The sequence below is a fragment of the Helianthus annuus genome, chromosome 11 (assembly GCF_002127325.2).
Source record: "Helianthus annuus cultivar XRQ/B chromosome 11, HanXRQr2.0-SUNRISE, whole genome shotgun sequence".
In the NCBI taxonomy this organism is placed as follows: Eukaryota; Viridiplantae; Streptophyta; class Magnoliopsida; order Asterales; family Asteraceae; genus Helianthus; species Helianthus annuus.
This window is the reverse complement of record NC_035443.2, coordinates 46,868,733-46,891,383: the sequence shown is the minus strand read 5'-3', so window position 1 is coordinate 46,891,383 and position 22,651 is coordinate 46,868,733. Positions and strand designations below refer to the sequence as shown.

The following is a 22,651-nucleotide window of genomic DNA, read 5'->3' as shown; positions in this document are numbered from 1 at the left end:
TGAAGTAAAAATTATTTCTTTACAATATGTATTTTTAAAAACTTAAATATAAAAATTGTACAACAAACGTAAAAAAAATATACATTTAAATTTTGGGTATTCTATTGGATATTAAAAAAAACGGTATCGGTATAGCCGTATAGGGTATTATTAGGTTTGGGTATTGGGTATGATCTTTTCTAGTTATTTTCGGGTATAAACTGGGTACGGTTTCGGGTACTGAGCTCAAAATGTATACCCTATGTGTAGGGTCAGGTTCGGTTGCGGTATCTTATACCCAGCTACAAAAATAACCGGTTCCGGATTTTTTTCTTGGGTTCGATTCCGGATACGTTTTTTTTTTGCACCTCTAGAGGTAGTGGAAGAGATTGTGGGGCAAGTGATGGTGATGAAGATGGTGATAGTAGAGTTAAGGGGAGAGATTTTATTTTTTTAGTTGAATTTTTTGAGGGAACGTGGTTATGTCAATTTAACCCTATCAACCAAAAAGAAATCTTTTTGACATTCCCAACGGCATTTTTTTCTAATCTTTTTGGCCACTACCATATCTAAGCTTCTTTACACCATTTATTGAAGAACCCTTAACCCTAAAAACGATCTTCATCACCATCAACCAACCATTGCCTGAACCGCCACCACAACAGAAATCAACACCAACCCCTCGCTTGAAAAACGATCTCCAACACCATCAACGATCTTGCCAGAAAAACGAGATAGTTACCATCTTAAACACACAACCTTCGATTTTTAGATTTGACTGTCGAACTAATTACCGGCTTATTTCTCATCAACACAAGTATGCAATTTAAACCCAACATCCACAAATTGGAAATAACCTTAACCGAATTGATACTTGATTCCTTGTTTAACCACATAGGCAAAAACATGTTTAACCAAAACAGAAAATCTTTCAAGTTGAAATCACCACCACATTAAAAGTTAAAACATTCATTAATGTCAAGAACTTTGAGCTGAAGGTGAAGTGGCAACTGGTGTGTCTTCGTGTGCTCCCCATTCTGTCCAAGATCCATCATAAACCGGAACATCTGTCTTCCCAAGTCGATGAAGTCCCTAAAAGTACAAAAAAAAAAAAAAACTTTAATAAATGATTCTTGTAGAGATATATCTAAAACAGATGTTTTCAGATTAAAAAAAGAATATCACCAATGCAAGAATGCATGCAGTAACTCCTGTCCCACATGAAGCCATGACAGGTTTGTCCAATGCGATTCCTGCAAGAATAATTGTTTCGTACGACCCGTATGAAATTTATTAATATTTAATAATGTCATATTTGAAATCCATTTGTATGAAATGTATTAATAATAAATTAATATTTAATAATGTCTTATTTGAATTAAAAGTAGGTGGTGAAGTTGGTTACCCTCTTGTTCAAACTTGTTCTTGAGCTGATCTGCGGATAGCAGTGTCTGTGAGCTGTCTAACATCTGTAAGAACCAAAAAACATGTTTGATTAATCAATTTGGTATTTCATCACAACGAGTTTTGATTTTTTCGCCATAAAATAATACATAATTTTAGAGTGGTAAATTTTGATCCATTCACTTATGAACGGGTCAATTTGGGTTGGGATTTATTTCCAATGGGTCCCAAAAATCTAGCTTCAATGCATACAACCTGCTAAATCATTGTACTAAAAGATTCAGATTATTGTTGTAATTATATTGTTTTTATAAGCACAGTTACAACAACAACAACCATACCCAGTAAATCCCACAAATAGCAAAGCTACTTATAGGGTCTGGGGAGGGTGGGATATAGACAGACTTTGCCTCTATCCCTAGGGATAGAGAGGCTGCTTCCAGAGAGACCCTCGGCTCCAAAACAAACAACATACCAACACATCAAGTCAAAGAATATAGAAAAAAGAAATCACCTATACCAAGAAATTGATCAGAATGACACAGTATAATGTAAATCATGTATAATAGCATACAACATCATTTGGGCATAAACACAAGAAGTTAATTACCGGTAAAGTCACTTAAAGAATAAGAAAAACCTATGTCCCTAAAATACACCTAAGACCTTACTGCAACATCCTCTAGAAGTCCTTAACCCTAATCCTACTCCTCCGCGAAGTCCTATCTTGGACCATGTCCTCGGAAAGATGCAACTCTAGTAAATCATGCCTAATCTGCTCATCCCATGTCAGTTTGGGTCTGCCTCTTCCTCTCCTCCCCTCCACAGTTAGAGTAGTTGCAGTTCCACTACTCTAACTAGTGCCGTCGTTTGCCTCCGCTTCACATGCCCAAACCATCTTAATCTCCCCTCCTTAATCTTATCCGATATACTAGCCACTCCTAATCTTTCTCTAAAAACCTCATTTCTTATCCGATCTAAGCAAAGTTGATTCATTTATTATTTAACAATATGAAAAACACAATTAACGAAGATGATTAAATTACCTGGGCAAACGGAATGCACGTACTCCCAGGTACATGGCCACTTCTTATTCCTTTACGAGGCTCAGCTGCGACACCATCAAACCTGAAAAACAAATCAAAACCACAATCAAATTTCATTATATACTTAAAATTATGTCGATCTAGCACATGCATTATAATTAGAGCAATTTACTTATGAAAGAGTCAATTCAGGTTATGTTTTATCTCTTAAAAGGGCAAACAAGCAAAATTATATCAGCAAAAAACTAGAAATGAAACAAGGGAGAGAGGTCTAAGTCGAGCAAAGTGTATTTTTAATGGATAAAACCTCGTATATCATTTTATTCAAGATTACGATCGAAGGGGAGGGTTCATTAGGGAACACTAAAAAAGTGGGGAACCGACTCAAACAAACTCCGATTGGACTCATTCCAGCGGCATTGGAACCAGCTCGTCGAACCTTAACTAGGATCTCTTAACTCTAAACTCTAAACCTAAGCCCTATAGCTAAACAATAAGGCTAAAACCTAAGCTAAACTGTAAAATCTAAACTATAAACCCTAAATACTAATGATTAACCCTAAAACTAAACCCTAAAGCAAAACCCTAATCTAAGACCCTAAAAGCCAAACCCTAATATATTTAGGGTTTAGAGGTTAGGATTTAGGGTTTAGGGGTTGGATTTAGGGTTAAGAGATCTTAGTTAGGGTTCGACGAGTCGGTTCCAACGCCGCTGGAATGAGTCAAATCGGAGATCGTTTGAGTCGGTTCCCCACTTTTTTTAGTGTTCCCCAATGAACCTCACACTACGATCGGAATAGTCATACTTAGCACCAACTATTTATACCATTCTTTTAAACCTTGAACAAAGAATATTTCTTCTCAACGTGTACAAAATTGCCTGTTTTGACAAGTTACCCAACCTCTTAAGTAAGATGTTCAGTACTTTGTAGTTGTAACTTGTGCGGTATAACCCTCATGCACATATTATTATAATAATAAATAAAAATTGATTTCTTATACCTGGCTTTTGACCGGGCATCTATGTGTTGATGTGTTTGGTCGTCTGTGTTCTTTTTAACCTGTAACAATCACCGCAGAGATACCATCAAATGTGCACAAAACACACACATCAAAACCTATGTACTGAAAGGCTATCTGTTTGTGTCAACCGATAGAAGCTTAACCAAAAAAAAAAAAAAAACAACTTTATTGTCTTCATTTTGGTTGTTAATTTTCATTTCAGTTTCCATTTAGTTTTGTTTTATATAGTTTCTTATTAAAATATACTCTACAAACCTGTTCAAGTGTCCATACAAGATGCGGCTGATATTTAGTTTGAAATGTAACTGGACCAACCTGTCAAAGTAAAGAACTTTCATCAATTCCCACAACTTTGATTCAGAAAAAAAAACTAAAAAACCCATTGAAAAAAAAAATAATCTTATATACATATTATGTCAGCACATGTTAAAAAAACAAGTATGTCGAAAATCTATGTTCTTACAGGCTGGCCTTGGTACACTTTCTCTATTGCCTCGCTGGCAGCACTGGCTTTCAAAATTTGATCACCAGAAGCACTTGATTCAACATCGAATCCCGAAGCACGCCATCTGGGAAGCCCTCCATCTAATACCCATACTCTATCATGCCCAAAAACTCGGAACATCCTATAAAAGTATTTAATTATTTGTATTGAACAAAAAAAAAAAAGCCTCGTTTAAACCCCACATAAAATTTTAATAAGTATTCTTATGTTATTAAAAATTTACATAAATTCTCTATTCATACAAAAGCTAAATTCAGAAGTTGTATAACTGACCACCAGACACGAGCAGCGCTGAAGATCCCTTTACCATCATAAACAACAACTCCATCTTTGTTTTCAATACCAAGAGCAGAAACAGCAGCGGCAAATGCTTCCTCAGATGGCAACATGTGTGGCAGCTGCTTAATCATTCACATTGTTATACATAAAATTAATTAATTTTCAGATATCGTAATCATAGTTGTTAGTGACGAATAGCGACAAATAGCGATAAGGTACCTATATGCTATATAGCGAATAAACATAAATAGTTGTTAGTGGCGAATAGCGACAAATAGCGATAAGGTACCTATATGCTATATAGCGAATAAACATAAATAGCGGGCGGATAGTTTATAAATAGTGATACACTAGAAAAATTTTAAATTTTTTTTATATGTATATTATATCAAAATACCCTGGTATATATGCTATTTTACATGTATATTTAACAAAAACCTAAAATCCAGCTATTTTATAGCTATATATAATTGCTATTTATATTAAAAAAAACAAAAAATAAAATAAAGTGTCGCTATTCTTGCTATCCATTGCTACAACCTTAATAGCGATACTAGACCTATACGCTGCATAGCGCGCTATAGCGATCGCCATTGACAACTATGGTCGTAATTTCAACCCATTTACTAACGAAATGGATCAAGTATAACTAACAGTTGCCAACAGTGTCATTAAATGCTTACAATTTATCAAACAACTTATTACTTTTTCGTAATTATATTCGATACGTAATTTTGTGACATCCACTCAAAGATGAGCCGTCCACATGCCAAAAACATGACATCATGAAAAATATCTATTTACAATTCCCTTTTCGGTCTAAGACTAAGTTATTACTTTTAAAAGGGAGCTTGAAAAGAAAGTTATAAGAGGGCATCTCACATTAGTCGTTCGATCAGATATCCCATCTACATCAAAGAAAAGAGCACCAGGAATGTGGGCAACCTGTTGAAATAATATTAAAAGAAGGGAGAAAAAAATAATAGAAAATAACGAAAATCAGAATCTGTTTAATAAGCTATCCAAAAAAGAAACCATAATAATAATAAATTAATTAATAATAAACACCTGGTACTCCTGGAGTGGATTTCTCTGTTCATCAGGCATGTACCAGGATGCATCCAGCACCTGACAATATATCCATACAGCAAATAATAATAATAATAATAATAATCATATTTACATTTCATATAAATATTCTTATATAAGGGTATTCAAGTTATACAATGTCATATATCACCTTCGGTAGAGCATGCATAATCTTTTATCAGAATGATTAGCATAGATGCAAAAACAATGAACATTGGAGAGAAACGAGTGAGTACCTTCAAATCAGGCTCGCGCAAATTGGCATGGAGCCAGTCAACCGAGACAACAGGCTCACCAGTTGACAAAGACCGTGTTGAAAAAGAAGCAGTGGATCCAGCCACGCGTGTAGCCATATCGCCGCGAACCAAGGTAGTCCTCCTGTATGCTGTATGGGTTGGGCTAGCCCACGACTGAAGGGGTTTCTTCTGAAAATATTAAAGAAAATGTGGTGAAAATCTTAAGTAATTAAATTAAGTTCAAGAAACATGCTCCTTATTCTTCTATCATTTTATACGATTTCTTTTCAAGGACATATCTGAACATGAAAAAAGTTATGGGATGAATTAAACAGTTGGTATCACATAAAAAAAAACACAAAAGTAAAACTACAATTAGTATATTTTGAAGTAAAATTTCATGAATGGTGCAACATAGATACCACGGAAAATAAAAGATTGTACTAGATAAATTGAGCCTTGGGGGGTGTTTAAAAGTGCCATTTTAAAGTGATTATCACGTAATCAGATGCTTAAAGATAACGGGTAATTTCACACTTGGTTTAAAAAAGCGCGAAGCGCTCCGAAGCGTTTTGGTTCCAAAAGCTTTAAGCGAAGCTTCAAGCGCGAAGCGAGAGCTTCACGTATACGAAGCGCTCCATATTATATATAATTATATATAATGTTAATTTTATATATATGTATAAAAAATAGCTATCCATATTATATATATGTATTTTATAATGTTAATTTTGTACTTTTATGCATAAATTAAAAAGTTTAAGGACCAAATGTAAACTACTGAAGATAGAGGGGGTTAAATGTTTAAATAGACAAACTATCTTTACACTTTTTAAGTAAAAAGTTAGAAGTTTTAGGGACTGAATGTAAACTAATGAAAGATAAGAGGGATTAAATGTTTAAAAACCTTAACTTATAAAAACCCTAAAAACCTAAAATACATATACGCAGCCGTCACCGTCAGCATCTCTCTTCTTCTTCCCCCCTTCTTCCTGGTTTCCGGCTGAAAGCAACTCCGTCGCCGGAATTTGTCGCCGGATTTCACATAGGAAGTCGCTATATCATCGCTATAAGGTCGATATGTACCTTGTAAAGACTGTTGGGCTTAAAAAATGGCCCAAATGGTGACCTGATTGGCTGGAGCGTCGCTTCACAGCTTCAACGCTTCACCGCTTAAAGCTCGCTTCAGGTCGCTTCATGTAATGCATCGCTTCAGAGCCAAAAAAGCGTTTTTCCGATCGCTTCATCGCCTCAAGCGCGCTTCAAGCGCGCTTTTTTAAACCAAGATTTCACATTAATCCCAATAATCAATTTTCTTACAACAACTTCTACAAATATGCTCTTTTTGAACCTCAAAAACAAAAAATCACATATCACAACAATACATTTTTGTCAAACACCCTAACCTAACCATCACTAGTGCTCTAGTGGTGGCCACAGGTATTTAAGTTCCACCTATGGTGGGCCCGGGTGAGTTTTCCCCTCCAGGTCTCAAGTTCGAGTCTGGGTGATAGGTGTTTCTCATTGAGGGGTTTAAATTGGGGATCTATTGTGCAAGGGGGCTCTCTAGTGCGGACCCGGTTAAGACAACATATGATAGACCTCCCGACATTCGCGAATAATTCACACCTTTAAAAAAAAAACACCCTAACCTGATTCTTTGTTTAACGGCACATCCAAACACCCTTTGATACGAATTTTAAAGTCAACGAGTAACGCATTTGAACAAAATACAGAAAACGAAAAAGCCATAGTCCTAAGTGCTGATGGTTTTTGCCTTTTTGGTGATTAAAGTACATTAATTTAAGCATAAGAACAACAAAAGATTCACTCCAAAGCACACCCTTTAGGACTACAATCTTAGACATTAAACTGGCATATAAAGTTTGCATCAAGAAAGTATCAACCTTGAATTTAAAGATCAAACATTAGGTTTAAATTTAAACTTCCAACCTAACAAAGAACCATTCAATCATTGTATGAAACAATTCCCAATGATATTCATCAAACCAGCTGATTCTAGGTCATTCGTACACAGCTAATAAACCAAACACCAACATATCTCAATGAAACAACCAAACCCAACAAGTAATCAGAAAACAACGTTAATAGAATGAAAACCCACATGGGAAACTGCAAAAAGATGATACTTACAAAGAAAAAGGAAGCTAATTTTTGATTGGTTGAGAAAGAGGGAACGAAACGATGAGCAAAAAGTGTTCTTGAAAGAAAGGCGGATGCCATTTGATCAGAAACCCTCAAAAGATAATATAAACACCATATGAATATCAAAATTGGTGATCGGTTGATGAAAATCTTGTTGGTGGTGGTGTTAAGAAGACTAATTTCACTCTTGTTTTCTGTCCACTCTACCCAAAACAGTACGATGATGATGATGATGATGAAGATGATGAGGAAAAGGGTTTGGATTCCTCAAGTATATCAGCCCCTGGAGTAATAAAGAAATGCTATCCACCCCCCTGGAGTTTGACTTCTCTATTTTTTTTTTCCTATTTGAGTTTTGTTATAAAACTTCTTCTCATTAATGTTTATGCGTCGGACTGGCGGGATAATTTGTTTTTAAGACTATGCATTGTGGGTTTAATTGGGGGCGCCAACCATGTCATCTTAGTAAGGTGGTGGCCGGTGGGGCGCGAACACCGCCACGAAGGGGAGCTAGAGGAGGCGTGGGGTGGGGGCTCTGGTGGTTGGCAGGCATGGGGCAAGTGAGATGGTGAAGAAGGTGAACATGGGAAGCGTGAGGTGTGTTAGACGCGTGACAATTACAACAGGGGACACTAGTCGAAGAAAGTGGATGATGGTTGCTTACATGGCGTTATGTGGCTTTGCTTTTCTTTCTTTGAAACCCCGATAAAGGCTCCCATAACACATTTTGTCATGCTCATTATGGGGTAAAGATTATGGGGTAAAGGTTATACATGGTTCATGTTAATGGATGTTAATGGATAAAAGACACCAAAATTTGAGTATCATTGTTTTTCCTCCATGGAAAATTGGAATAAAACCCTATTTAAAAATATATTGGAATGTCGAGAAAAGAAATCAAGCACAACTACGTAGTTAAATTTTTAGAAAAAAGTTATAAACGTAACTTATTAAAGAAGTATCAAATTAATCGATAAATTAATATATTTAAAAAAAGGAAAAAAACAATTATTAAAAAAAGGTAAAGGAAATATATTTAAAAAAAAAGAAAATATGTTATTGAAAGTAAATAAAATAGTAAACTATTATAATATATCAAATAATAAAATAATAAAAAACTATATATTATTATAAAAATAAAGTTACTATTCATCATCCCTCGAAATCAATATATATAACTGTATGCATTAATTAATAATTATATCTATACTATATAATAAAAGAAATCACTTTTGGGACACTTGTCAATATATTAGACCATCTCTTAAAGATAATTGTAATATAAGTTTAATCTCTTCTAATTAATTATATATAACCTTTCTACTAAATATTATTTACTTTAATATCTTATATTATAGATAATCCTCCTACTAAATATTATTAGTTTAATATCTTATGGATAATTATTAGAGTTAATTGCCAAAATCGTCCCTCAGGTTTGGGCATGTTTGCTAATTTCGTTCAAAATGATTTTTTTGTACCAAATAGCCCCCCACGTTTGTAACTTTTGGCCATTTTCATCCAAATGCCTAACTAGGTTAGAAACAATCCTTTGATGAGTTTTTTTTTTTTTTTTAAATTTCACAAGTACAAGGCCTGAAATGTAATTTCTTTTTAAACCTAAAACCATTACCCTCTGCTTTCTCTGTCTACAACCTTCAAAACAAACCGTCAACTACCACTCACACCCACCGTGTAATGCTCATAAATAGATATAAAACTAAGATGTATCGACCAGTACCATCACTATATGCTGTTCAACAAAACCTTTTATGTATCGACCTGTACGTAATGAAATAAATTAAACTAAACATATTAGCTGAACTCATATTACAGTTGGGTAGATCATAAAAAAAAAAAAGCTAAATGGGTTTAAACTGTCATCACACTGCAGCTAAATGAAGTGGTTACCGGTTTCAACCTTTCACGTTTTTGGGATACACGCATACCTCAGACAGAAAATAAACAAGGAAATTTGAAGTAACTAACATAAACCATGAGTCAAATGGAAATTCCAATAATACTAAGACTACCTAGGACATGATTATATTCGGTTTCATAAATTTGTAAAATTAGCACATGATGATATTTTGTTTACAAAATATAATGGAGAGGGATAAGAGAAAACAGAGGAAGTAAACATGAAACTAAGAACACTTAGAATGTGATATTCACATGTTTCTTATCAATAAGCAAAAAGGATAAATATGTTAAAAATAGGCATATGACTGTAATACTCCAGAGCATATAGGTATAATTCGTCAAAACGGAAGTTAAAGATACCATAATAGGCCTATGTATAATTCTACAATTTGTTTTACATGTAAATTTTTACTTTTATAAAGTTAGAGTTTAAAAAGAAATTACATTTCAGGCCCTTTTACTTGTGAAATTTCAAAAAAAAAAAATCTCATCAAACGGTTCTTATAGATATAACTTTTTATTATTTAATATATAAAACTATATTTATTCAACCTGTATAATAAATGAGGTGTTTAAAGATATATTGTTTTATTATTTAGTATATAAAATTTATTTATTCAACCCCGTGTAATACACGGGGTTATAACCTAGTACTATAAACAATGAAAATACTTTAAATGTAAGGAGATATAACTTTGGGTGAATAGGTTGCATTTATATTGTATCAACTTGGGCTGGCATATCGTGTATACCCGTACACGATAAGACACGACACGATAAGACACGATACACGAAATCCAATACACGAACATGACACGATAACTTATCGTGTCCTTTTTTCAAACACGAACACGACACGATATATACGAAAATTACCTGTTAATACCTGTTAACACGAACTAGACACGATATACATGAAAATTACCTGTTAACACCTGTTAACACGAACAAAAACATGAATACGACATGCTATCTGAGAGTTACAGAAGGAGTTTAGGGTTTTTTTTTTTTTTGAATTGAATGAGGAATGAAAATAGAAAGGAATTAAGGAACTCACACGCACATGGTTGATGAGTTTTACTTAATTTAATTTTTTATCATGTACTAACGGGTATTAACAGATAAACAGGTATTTAACCTGTTTATACACGAAAATTAACAGGTAATTTCATGTCTACCTGTTTGGTACACGATACCTGTTAACTTTGTGTAGGTTCGTATCGTGTATTCGTGTAAAATTGCCAGCCCTAGTATCAACATGCCAAACATGTAGGCACGTTATATAAAATTGTATGATTATTATAGAATAAAGCATTTTCATTTAGTTGATATAACATTAATAAACTTTAAACGTTTTAAAGATTATATATATTATGTAATGCTTTAACGCATAATCGCACTTTATGCTTCCCTTCTATTTTCCAACTTATTCTTACAAAGTGAATCACTCCTGAAAGCCCCAATGATTCAGCCCATATATTTCTGGTTCCTTAATAATTATGGCATCCTATTTTGGGTTGATGATGTCAAGCTATGTCGAATTTCGATCATCATATCCATGATCATTATACCTTGCAAAACATAGGATCTGATCCACCGATGTATCAAGTCACACCTGTTTGGGGTCGAAACACCCGTTATCAATTCAGTTTGGGTTAAAACATGTTCCAATCAAAATGACTTCACTTGAGAAGGTCAATTTAGAAAAGGCAGCCAAATGACAATTTAATAAGTATTGATACTATATCAGATTAATTTAATAACACTAATTTACATTTGTTAACATTTATACTAACATAAATATAATATAAATTAATATAACAATAATAATTAAATAGTGATTACCTAATCATCAACCAACCCCCACCATTACACACCCTTTTGGCATTTCTGAGTGAGAAAAAAAGTGTGCCTATGTGTCGCCTACGTGACAACATTTTTTTTCTCACCCAAACCCCCATAACACATAGCGTAGGTAAATTGAAAACATATTATGTCCACTCTCCAAGTGTTCATAAAATAAGACGAACGTAACAAAATAAGTTTTAGTCAACTGCTTGAAGATGATAACCTTGTTGCAGACAGCTAGCCTTGTCACTGGAATCAAAATCTTGATCAACTGTTCACGTATATGATGTTCTGTATTGATCATAAGAATAAGGTCCAAATTATGACCAACAAATCAAATACTACGTATATAGAAGAGTGAAATCAAGATAATAAAGAATCTTGAGTCTTGACGCTAGCAAGTTTCCGTGAAGACCACAGGATTATGCACTGTTAGATCAAAACTGACCCATCCATAATTAACGCATTATTTCTTTACAAACTATGCATAAACCCAACCTGGCCTAGCGCGACCCATTTTGACCCGTACTAGAAAAAGGCCAGTTTCAAGCAGCTTCATTCCAGAAGCAACAATAGAGCCCCCTACGTAAGAGTTGGATTTTAGCAATCAGCAAATGCATCCGACATGTGCAGTTGTGGAACCTGCTTGGCCACCCACAAGGCCTTCATCCTGGTAAAAAAAAAGTTCCGGGATTAAGAAAAAATACATCATCATGATACTCAGTAAATCCCACCAATAGCAAAGCAAAGGTAGGGTCTGAGGAGGGTAAGATGTAGACAGCCTTACCTCTACCCCGTAGGAATAGAGAGGCTGCTTCCAATGAGACCCCCGGGTCGTTAAGAAAAACATACAAAAAGTGACAAATTGATGGATCCAACTTGCATAATTACAAGTGATTGGCATGATTAATACCTGATCCAACCACCATCCTGAAGCTGGAAAGCAACATAAACAAGATCCAGAATTGGGCATTAGTGAGTTATTTTATTTTTATCCTTCTCATATTTAACCCTTTTAATAACTCATTTCACTTTGGCCATATTAGCCCAGAATCCACACACAGTCCACTTTAGTAACTGATCAGCATCATCAAGAACTTGATATTTGTTGGTGCCTTGAAACCGTTAAATTTGTTGCCCGTAGGCCACAGAACGAAATCTACATCCAAGAAAGTAAACGAGTCTAAATCTTACATAATGTATATGTATAAATTATAATGCATACGGACTACAAATAGGTACAACAAAGCTCTCTTGTATAATAAATCTTTAGAAAATCGAGTACAAACCTGAGATACTAACAACTTTATCTTCGTTTACGAAAGCAAAAGCCTCTTGCTTGTTGACTGAAAAAAACTGCATCCAGATTGCTTCTTCTGTAACTTCTCAACTTCCATCAACTTTCTTGTGTCCCAAGCACCATCCCACAAGCCAGCCGCTGCATAAATACCAGCCAGAACCACATAGTTGACCGATTTCCGAGGGTCCAAATCAAAGAGATGTCCGGCTGCAACTTTTCCTATTGCAACATTGTCATGTACACTACACGCCCCAAGAATTGCACCCCAAACCGACGCGTTTGGCTTCACGTGCATGTTTTGTACTAAAGTATACGCTTCTTCTATCTCACCTCCGCGTGCCAATAAATCAACCATACACGAATAATGCTTTTCTCGAGGCATTATATTATATTTATTAATCATACTGTTAAATAATAATCTACCTTCTGCAGTCAAGCCACTGTGGCTGCATGAAAATAAGAGCGACAAGAATGTAATACTGTTCGGTTCCAATCCTTCATCCACCATTTGTTTGTAAAGCGAGATTGCTTTATTCCCGTACCCGTGTTTCCCGTATCCAGCAATTAACGATGTCCATGAGATGATATTTTTCTCCTTCATTTTATCAAACACGTGGCGTGCGTCTATGATTTCACCGCATTTCGAGTACATGTCGATAAGAGCATTGCTCATGGGTACATCATGGTAGGCCAAACGTTTTAAGGAAAGAGCGTGTATTTGTTTTCCTAGGATTAATGATGTTGTGTTGGCACAAATGTTGATCATTGAGCATAAGATTACGCTGTCAATATTCATGAGTGCTTGATGCAATTCGATGAAAAGATGCATGGCATCCATGGTATTACTACATTCATGAACGTATCCGGATATTAACGCAGTGCAGGATATCGGATCTTTTTTAGTCATACTTTTGTATATTTGGTATGCACTTCTCACGCTTCGGCTTTTTACGTATGCGTTAATAAGTGACCCGTTTAAACTGTTATATGACCCGAAACCCAATTTTAAAACAAACCCGTGTAGCTGCAAGACATGTACAAGATCTTTACTTCGAGCGCAAGCCATGAGAACACTTGCCAAAGTGAAGTTATCAGGAGTCATACCATCACGAAACATCAAACGGAACATTGTAATGGCATCATTGCTATACCCTCGATTAGCAAACCCGCCAATCATCGAATTCCAACAAACCATGTCTTTAACCAACATCATATCAAAGATGCTACAAGCATCCTCAATCTTACCACACTTCGAATGCAATTCAATCAATGCACATTGCACAAAAGAATCATAAACAAATCTACCCTTGTAAACACAACCTTGTATCTGCAACCCACAACTTAAAAACACCAACCTCGTACACGCACTCAAAGCGCTCGCATAACTGAATTGATTAGCCTTAACACCCGCCCGGCGCATACCAACAAACACTTCCAGCGCTTCGCCATCATAACCGTTCCGAGCATACCCAGATAACAACGCAGTCCAAGAAACCACACTTCTCTCACGCATTTCGTCGAACACGTGGCGGGCGCTTTTCATGTCACCAGCTTTAGAATATAAGATCAGCAACTTGGTGTTTATATGCAAATTTGAATGAAACCCATATGCATAAAGATGTCTGTGCACCAATCGGGCTTGATCATAAGCTTGTTTGTCAATGCAAAGATGCAAAAGTTTCACATAAGGAGGATGATGGAACTGAACTGGGTGAGAAAGTGCAAGATTGACAGCACTGTCTAGGTTTTTTAAGTTTAAAAGTGATTGAATTTCGGATATTAAGGTTGCTGGTCGGAGTGTTTGGTTGATCTGGGTAACTACTTTGCAACAAATCTTGCTCATGGACGGAGAATTTATTGTTCAAATACTAGCAGTAGACAGCAGTGTATTGTTCAAAGTTTTAAACAAAAATTTCTTTTAAATTAACGGAATTACAAAAACGGGGTTAAGTTATAAAAAAAATGCTCTCGTTGAGAGTCGAACTCAAGACCTCCCGCTTACTAAACGGGTGCTCTAACCAACTGAGCTACGAGAGCTGCTTGTTATCTTTTAATATTTATATAACCATAATAGATTACCAAATATATAATGAAATTTAAGCTTATTTATATATTTATATACTATTATTTTTCAACATGTTTGTGCATGGTTGATTGTACTTTATGCTTTAAGTGTGTTTTTTGTTTTCTTTTTGTAGTGTTGTTTGTTTTATTGGTTGTACAATATATATTATATATTATATATTATATTATATTTATATACTATTAGTTTAAAACATTGTTGTGCTTTAGTTGTTGTATAGTGTGCTTTATATGTTGTTTCCATATTTGAAGCATTTATTTTCTTATTGGACAATATGGGCTGTGGATGACTTCATCCCCACCTAAAAAAACTCTAATTATAAATTATAAATTATTTATATACTATTATTTTGCAACAAGTTTGTGTATATATGAGTTGTACATGTGCTTTAGTGGTTTTTTTTTTTTTTTTTGTTCTAAATAAAGTTGTTCAAAATTTATTTACTTTTAATTTGTAATATTGTTAGGCATTAAAACTTGTATTTTTAGCTTATAAAGTTGGACATTGCTTTATGATAAAACCATGTACTATAGTATTTATTTATATACTATTAATTGGTAACATTCTTAGGTAAGGATGAGAACGGTACCCGTTCGGTACCGGTACTGAAAAACAAGAAAAGTGGGTACCGGTACCGAATACACCGGCCGTAACATGGAGCTCATGTATAATGTTTAGGGGCTGTTTGCTAACTTTTGAATGGTTAAGTGCTGAATCAGTAAGAGGTCTGAACTATTAAATGCTTAAGCAGTATGAGGTCTGAACTATTAAGAGACAGTATAATGCTTAACCGTTCAGAGACAAATGTCTGACAATTCAGATTAGAGGTCTTAACCATTGAGACTTAGTATAATAATTAATCATTCAGATGCAAATGTCCGAACCATTCAGATGCAAATGTCTGAAACATTCAAACATTTACTCATGAAACAAACAGTATGAATCATTAAGTGTTGAATCAGTAAGAGGTCTGTCTGAACCATTCAGACCCTCATTAAGAGGTAAACAAACAACCCCTTAATTATTAACTAACCCATGCCGGCTGAATTTGTAAGCCCCGACCGCAACGCGGCGGGGTCTTACATCTAGTTAAACTACAATTTATATTTATTTTTACAGACAGCCTCTATGGTGAGATCATTTTACGGTTTTACTTCTAACTTTTACATACATACTTTTATAATCCTCACAGTTTGTTGAGCCATATGTTTTAACACGTTCGACTATTGTCTATTGTCCTGACTAACATAAATAAAATATGTTATTTCTTATGAAATTACCAGTATTATCTCTCTCTTACATTTTCATATGTACAAAGTTCAGCAAACCCCTCTTCTCCGGCATACATAAAAACGCCATCACTCGCGTCCTTCTACCCATTTAACCTAATTTTATGATCACAAGGATTTTCGCTTCTTTAAAGACGCAATTTGATATTTTTTAAATCCTTTGTTCAATGTCTCACACATAAATCATTTTGTTGACATTATTGTGAATCCTTCGTTGCACCTAAATCTATAAAACCTATTTAAACAAAACATAAAAAAATCAACATGCAACAATTTCAATGTCAAAAAACATGGATTCATAACCAGAAACTTTGTATATCACTTAATAAGAACTTTGATACAAGAACGTGAAAACATTTAACGAATACAAGAACAAGAACAAGAACAGATTTAACGAACTGCACTAAAATAGCCTCTCAACTCACCAGCAGATCATGAACACGATGATCTATACTCTTTGATCTATACTACGAACGATGATCTCAATACAAGATCAGCAAGAACAGTATGATCTATCAAACCCTAAGAGAGAGAAGGAAAGGAACCAGAGATGATTCTGGAACTTTGATAAGTTCAACTGATACAACTAGAGTGTAACACCTCGAAAATTCATGTCCAATATCATATCGACACGTGTCATGGACTTAAAACGTGTAAAGGAATGAATTAGAGGGACTAAAGTTGACAAACAAGGAAAGTATGTGAACATAAGGGTTCAAAATGTCAACAATGGATAAATATATCTTTCAATAACCCTACATGATGTTTATACCCTTAAACGAATAAGTCATGGATCATACGAAGCTAATTGTGAAGGGAAGTGGGGAATTACAAACTACAGGGGCTAAATGTGTCAACATGTTTAAAGTATACCTCTGAGTGATCTTTTAGCAGACCCAAAGCTTGGTAATGATGAATTATACTCACAAGAATGTGTGATACAAATTTCACAAGGTTTCGATAAAGTATGAGAAAGTTATGACAATATTCGTATACGAGGGGTTAAAAGCTTCAACGTTGAAATTTAAGACTTTTCGGTGAACGTTTGAATTACCGGGGACCTAACAAAGTTGGTTTATGACTTGGAGTCCTTAAAAGTCAAGTTTGGAGGTTTATAGTGCAAGAAACCATGTTAAAAACAAGTTTGGAAGGACCAGGGACCAAAATTGCAATTTATGAAACTTTGTAACCGGACCAGACTAGCCACACGGGGTGCGTAAGATCCTTATGGATCCTTACGCGGGCCGCCTAAGGTCCCCAGATATAGAAAATGATGGCAGCTGCCTGTTACAGCCGGTTTAACCGACTTAGATGCCTGGTTTTCAATACTTGGAGCTTGTTTGATGGTTTTAAAGAGTATAGGGGCACTTGGAATGATTCCATAACATTCCTAGACTTGTTTGGCATGATCTTAATGATCCAAGAAACCTATATAAAGCCATGAACTTGGGGTTTTCATTTGCTCATTCACTTGTAACCATCACAACTCACTTCTTGGAGGTTCCTGGAGCTCAAGCATCTTTCCTAGTGATCATTAGTTGTGCTTAGGACTATTGTAAGTATGCTTAACCTCCTTTAATTCAGTTTTGCTTAGTTTATTAGCATTTAGTCAAACCATCGTAATTAAGGTTTGACTTCGTCATTAATCTTAATTGCTCCAGTCAAATTTCATTATGAAAGTACCTATGAGTTGGTAATTATGTGGGCATTAAACCCCTAAAAGGTCACCCTCTAATTCCCACTCTAATTAGGTCAATTGTCGAGTCAAACTTGATTATAAAAAGTCAACAGAAAACTAATTTTCAAATAAATGCATAATTAGCAATGTAGAAGCTATGCAACCTGTTTTGACATTAATATAACTTGGTAATTAACATAAGAACATGTCTAAACATGTTCAACTCGACAATTTTCAGTTTAGGCTCGGTTCGGGACCGAAAGTCGCATAGTTTGACTTATGCTTTGACTTTCAGTTCTAACCCGTTTGTGCATGAATTAGGAATGCCTTAGAGCTTTATTAGGACCAAGTTACCTATAAGTATAACCCTCTGAGATTATACAACTTGGTTCATTGGTCATCCAATCCATATGCATGATTCCGTTAAATGCTTAAATGTTGACTATTATGCCCTTTTGACTTTAAAATGCGATTTTTGAAAAAGTGGAAGGATAGAAACATTCACCACTAATTTATAAACTTTTCCCTAAAATTTGACATTAGTTTGAGGTCTAGATTAGGAGTTATGCTCATTAGCGTAATTAGAAAGCTTTTTAGTAATTAAGCCGAATAATTAGCATATAGCCTATCTAAACCCAATTTTTGATACCAAACTTTTTACCCACTATTGTTATATAATATTTTGGGATTTTTGAAGATTTTTATTTATTTTTAGGCTGAGCATAACATAAGTTCTAAGCTTGATTCGGTAATTGCCGATTTTGCCCTTTTGGGCTATAAAATGAGTTTTACAAATCCTTTTGACCCCAAACCTTTTTCTACTGATCTAATATGATAAATAAAGTATTTTGAGCCTTCTGGAATAATAAAATTATCAGATTTCCTTTGAAAACCCGGAAATGGCTCCAAATCGCCTTTTTAAGCGTTTTTAACGCGTAGTATGTATTAAAACCATTTTATAAATATAAGGTTTGATGCTTATTGATACTTTTAGTAAATATTTACATTCTAACAGTAAGCAAAGGTCTTAAGCTCAGATTTCTGATTTTGACCTTTTAGGCTTATGTGAAATTACCAAAATGCCCTTAAGATGCTTAGTTTGGTTATAAAAGATAGATTTCACATATAAGTTATACCCTACTGATATAACTTAGTAAATTAAGTATTTTTACTGATTATGTCAGATCCAAAACTCAGAATTATGTTTAAACTCTTTTATAACCTTTTAAATGACCAAAATACCCTTACGGGGCATAAATTGGTTTTAAATTCGTTATGGACATAATAGAAGATATCCTACTGATGCCACAACATATTTAAGGCATATTAACTCGTAGAACATGTTCATGACTCTTATGGTTACCCGTTACGCATGTTTCGCGTTCGGATCGGCGTATGTAACTAGTTTGCATATATTAACCGAAACGGGTCAAACCATATCGTTTTTGTCTCAAAATCCAGAATGTGTTTAAGTTACCCATATTAAACAAGCATGCAAGCTTGTCAGGTCAAAACCACATTTTAAACCGGTCTTCGCTTTATCATGCGTTTGAACCGTGTTTTCCTTTTGAAAACTAACCGGTCTAAGTCTAAGCTTAATTAAAGACCCGTTAGGATTCTAATAGGTTATTAAAAACCTTCGTTCCATATTAGGAGCCTAGTAAAAGCTACGTGCACTTGCTGTATTTGATTTATACTTTGCTCAGGTAAATACTCTTAACTTATTTTCCCTATACGGGCTTGGGATACGGTACTATAAAAGTACCGCTTGGTCGGGTGTATGTAGTCATTTAAATCGTATTGTGATTGATGTATTTACATAACCTGTTTGATATGTATTATTTGGTGTATGGCCCTTGGGGGTTAAATGACCATGTCCCGGATATCCTTGGTATCATTCATGAAATGGCCACGACCTAAGCACGAGGTGTAGGCGTACACCTGACAGTTGCATTATGTAAAAAAACCGGTATCCCACTATAAGGAATCGACCTTGTGGGCATTATACCTGTGGCGTATCAGTTAACTTAAGTCCGGCCCTACAAACCGGCCCTAATGGACGATAAATGTGTAAAACTGTATACAAGATTATTTTGAATAATTGTCCCAAGTTATAAAATATTTTTGCCGAAGTGCATTTAAATCAATTTTCAAACTCTTTTCAAAATGAGTCAGTTAATTTGTATTTACCAGTGCAAACTGACGTATTTTCCAAAAAGGCTAAGTGCAGGTACTAGACGAAATAGGCTGGCTACTCCAGGCATCAGTACTCAAGTCTCGCAAGCTTTAGATGTCAAAGTCTGTGAACAGTTTTCCTTTTTATTTTGATCCGCCTGTGGATCTGTTTTGACTGTTTTGTGATACTTAAACATTACAATTTATTCAGTTGAAATAAATCTATCTTTTGCTTCCGCTGTGCATTTATTATTTGTGGTGTTTGACTATGATGATATCAATTACGTCACGATACTCCCCACCGGGCCCACCGGTGACACGTGGAAAATAGGGGTGTGACATAGAGAGAGAATATCTGTGATATATAAAAATGAATGAACTGAGTTATCTCTTCTCGCCTAATCATGTACTCCAGCAGCCCAATAAGTCCAGCAGTCCAATTATGTTCACCCCAATCATGTCCAGCAGTCCAATTATATTCAGCTCAATCATGTCCAGCTCATTTAGTTGAGCCCAGAATTCGTGACAATGAAAAACAAATAAAAATGTGTGAGAAACAAATATATATATATATATATATATAATAAAGAACATGTATAAAGGTATAAAAATGAAAACACATATAGTTGTATGACATTTTAACACCCCCCTCTCATTTTTATACCTAAACAAAGCAAACAAATTTAACTTTTTTGTTCTTTTGTCAAAGTGGTTGCAGTCTAAGTTTTCGACTCAATACCCACAGTTTTAAAACAACCATCAGTTATTTTTCCCTAAAGAAAAATAAATCAAGCTCAAAACGCTTATATGATGTGTTATCACAGCAAAGAAAAACTGGTAAACTTACCTCAACTTTTAATTCGGATAAAAGACTAATAAGCCACAAAACCTAACTTGTGGCAGCACACGACTCGATATTCAGACTTGGCTGTAAATCGAGATACTGTGGCCTACCTCTTTCTTTTCCACGAACTTAACGAGTTACCGAGAAATACACAAAACTCGGTATCAGATTTCCTTTTGTTAAAAAACTTTGAAAGCAAATAAAAAAGCATTTGTTCACTCAAAACGAAGAACATAATTGAATTACAAATTTCCACATTAGAAAGAAGTTTAACAACTTTCTACAACACATAAAGAAACCAAATCAGAAACCACATCCTGATTAAACAACGAACCACACAGTTCGGTAAGCATATCAAACACACAGCTGATTAGACACCAACGAATCAAGAAAATGCAAATTTCTAATCAAATAATAAATCATACGATTGCATAACAGAACTATCCGATGTCACATAAAAATCACATGACTTTTAGGAACTAATACAAGACTTGTAAACATGAGTATCGAACAACAATAACCAACTTTAAACTTGTAGAAACTAGAAACGATACTCAAATACAACTTAAACTTTTAGAAACTAGAAACGATACTCAAATACAACAAATCTCTAGCCAAAAACCAACAAGAAACTCTCACAAGTCAACCCTACAGATTATCACACGATAACCTATACAAAATCTACAAGAATCAAGCAGATCAACTCAATCTGTGAAACCCTAGATACTTTTGGAACAAAGTGTATGAGAGCTACAAAAAAAATCTTACGCTTCTCTCACAAAATACAAAGCAACTCTCAACTTGGACCATCAACATGATGACCTACACTTTAGATACAACAGATTTCTAATAAAAAAACCTTAAATCTATGATGCATACACGAGAAGCTAACAAGCTATAGAGAGAAACAAGATTCAAGAAACAAGTCTGAAAATAACAAGAAGTACACACTTCCATACCAGACAACAATTATAGCCTATATAAATTCTGACAAAATACAAGAGCACATGATTTTAAGACCAGAAAAATATCTCTTGCACAAGAGAAAAAATACAAGACTATCATCACATTCAAGAAATAATCTTGAACAATAACATTGAACCGATCAGAAACCAACCTATCAGTCAAACACTCTTTGAACAAAGAATACAAGATCTTATAATCATAGCATATAAACATGAGGATCAATAACAAGAAACGCCGTGTATACAGTTTTATTGAACATTTTAAAGAGTTTGAAACAAACCAACAAGACAAATTCATCATTAAATAAAAACCCGTTAGTTCAAGCCATTTACACAACTCTTCAAGAACAAACATAATCAGATTATAATAATCTGATATACACATCTAACCGAAGAAAAAAAAAAGATTCTAACTAAGAATTGAAACCGTAGATCTACTGGATGAACATTCAAGAGAGAAAGTGTTATGTAACAAATAGTTAAAATATCTGGGGTTAGGATAACATGTCTCACAGATTTCTACTTTGAAAACTTCAATTTGTATATGTATAACACATGGTAGATCTGGACTTTTATTTAACACATATACACAACAAATTCTCACCAACCCTCACAAATCATCAACAAGACAATCTATAACAAACCCCTCACTAAATATGAGTGATAACAAATTCTACCCCATGTGGAACCAATATCAACCATTGATTTAGCACACAAGAGAAATGAATTGTTCTAAGTACACAACTAGTCCTCAATTGTGATGAGTTGAACAATTTAAAAAAAAACTAGTGCTATTTTGAATAGCTACAACAGCATGAT

General features: G+C 34.6%; 2 protein-coding genes and 1 non-coding gene across 4 annotated transcripts; all 3 read right to left on the bottom strand.

Annotated features, from left to right (window-relative positions):
• Positions 1-723: 723 nt before the first annotated feature.
• Positions 724-8,045, bottom strand: LOC110890161 (thiosulfate/3-mercaptopyruvate sulfurtransferase 1, mitochondrial). Of its 2 annotated transcripts, XR_004872497.1 has the most exons (13): positions 7,716-8,045; positions 5,562-5,750; positions 5,305-5,364; positions 5,119-5,181; positions 4,231-4,355; positions 3,916-4,078; positions 3,708-3,767; positions 3,432-3,490; positions 2,430-2,511; positions 1,385-1,448; positions 1,165-1,232; positions 837-1,071; positions 724-738 (listed from the first exon to the last, which is right to left on the bottom strand). XR_004872497.1 is itself a non-coding variant. In XM_035979753.1 (12 exons), exons 1-12 carry the CDS (start codon positions 7,803-7,805, stop codon positions 958-960), a joined length of 1,137 nt encoding a protein of 378 aa, XP_035835646.1. In that variant the 5' UTR covers positions 7,806-8,045; the 3' UTR covers positions 833-957. The 2 variants fall into 2 exon arrangements, 1 of the variants encoding a protein (XP_035835646.1); XM_035979753.1 differs by lacking the exon at positions 724-738 and having other exon boundaries at positions 833-1,071.
• A 3,776-nt stretch (positions 8,046-11,821) lies between these two features.
• LOC110890159 (pentatricopeptide repeat-containing protein At3g20730) lies at positions 11,822-14,699 on the bottom strand. The gene is made up of 3 exons (XM_022137728.2): positions 12,788-14,699; positions 12,412-12,657; positions 11,822-12,168 (listed from the first exon to the last, which is right to left on the bottom strand). The coding sequence occupies exon 1, from the start codon at positions 14,639-14,641 to the stop codon at positions 12,815-12,817; it is 1,827 nt and encodes a 608-aa protein (XP_021993420.1). The 5' UTR covers positions 14,642-14,699; the 3' UTR covers positions 11,822-12,168; positions 12,412-12,657; positions 12,788-12,814.
• A 62-nt stretch (positions 14,700-14,761) lies between these two features.
• Positions 14,762-14,835, bottom strand: TRNAT-AGU. The gene has a single exon. It is a non-coding gene; the product is annotated as a tRNA-Thr (tRNA).
• Between the last annotated feature and the right edge of the window lie 7,816 nt (positions 14,836-22,651).

What these genes read in the sequence shown, in the direction of transcription:
- LOC110890159 (XM_022137728.2), bottom strand. Translation starts at nt 14,641, where the DNA reads ATGAGCAAGATTTGTTGCAAAGTAGTTACCCAGATCAACCAAACACTC.
- LOC110890161 (XM_035979753.1), bottom strand. Translation starts at nt 7,805, where the DNA reads ATGGCATCCGCCTTTCTTTCAAGAACACTTTTTGCTCATCGTTTCGTT. An exon ending in AATTAGCTTCCTTTTTCTTT is followed by an intron (nt 5,751 to 7,715) that starts GTAAGTATCATC and finishes TAATATTTTCAG; the next exon opens with AAGAAACCCCTTCAGTCGTG. An exon ending in GAACAAGTTTGAACAAGAGG is followed by an intron (nt 1,233 to 1,384) that starts GTAACCAACTTC and finishes TTATTCTTGCAG; the next exon opens with GAATCGCATTGGACAAACCT.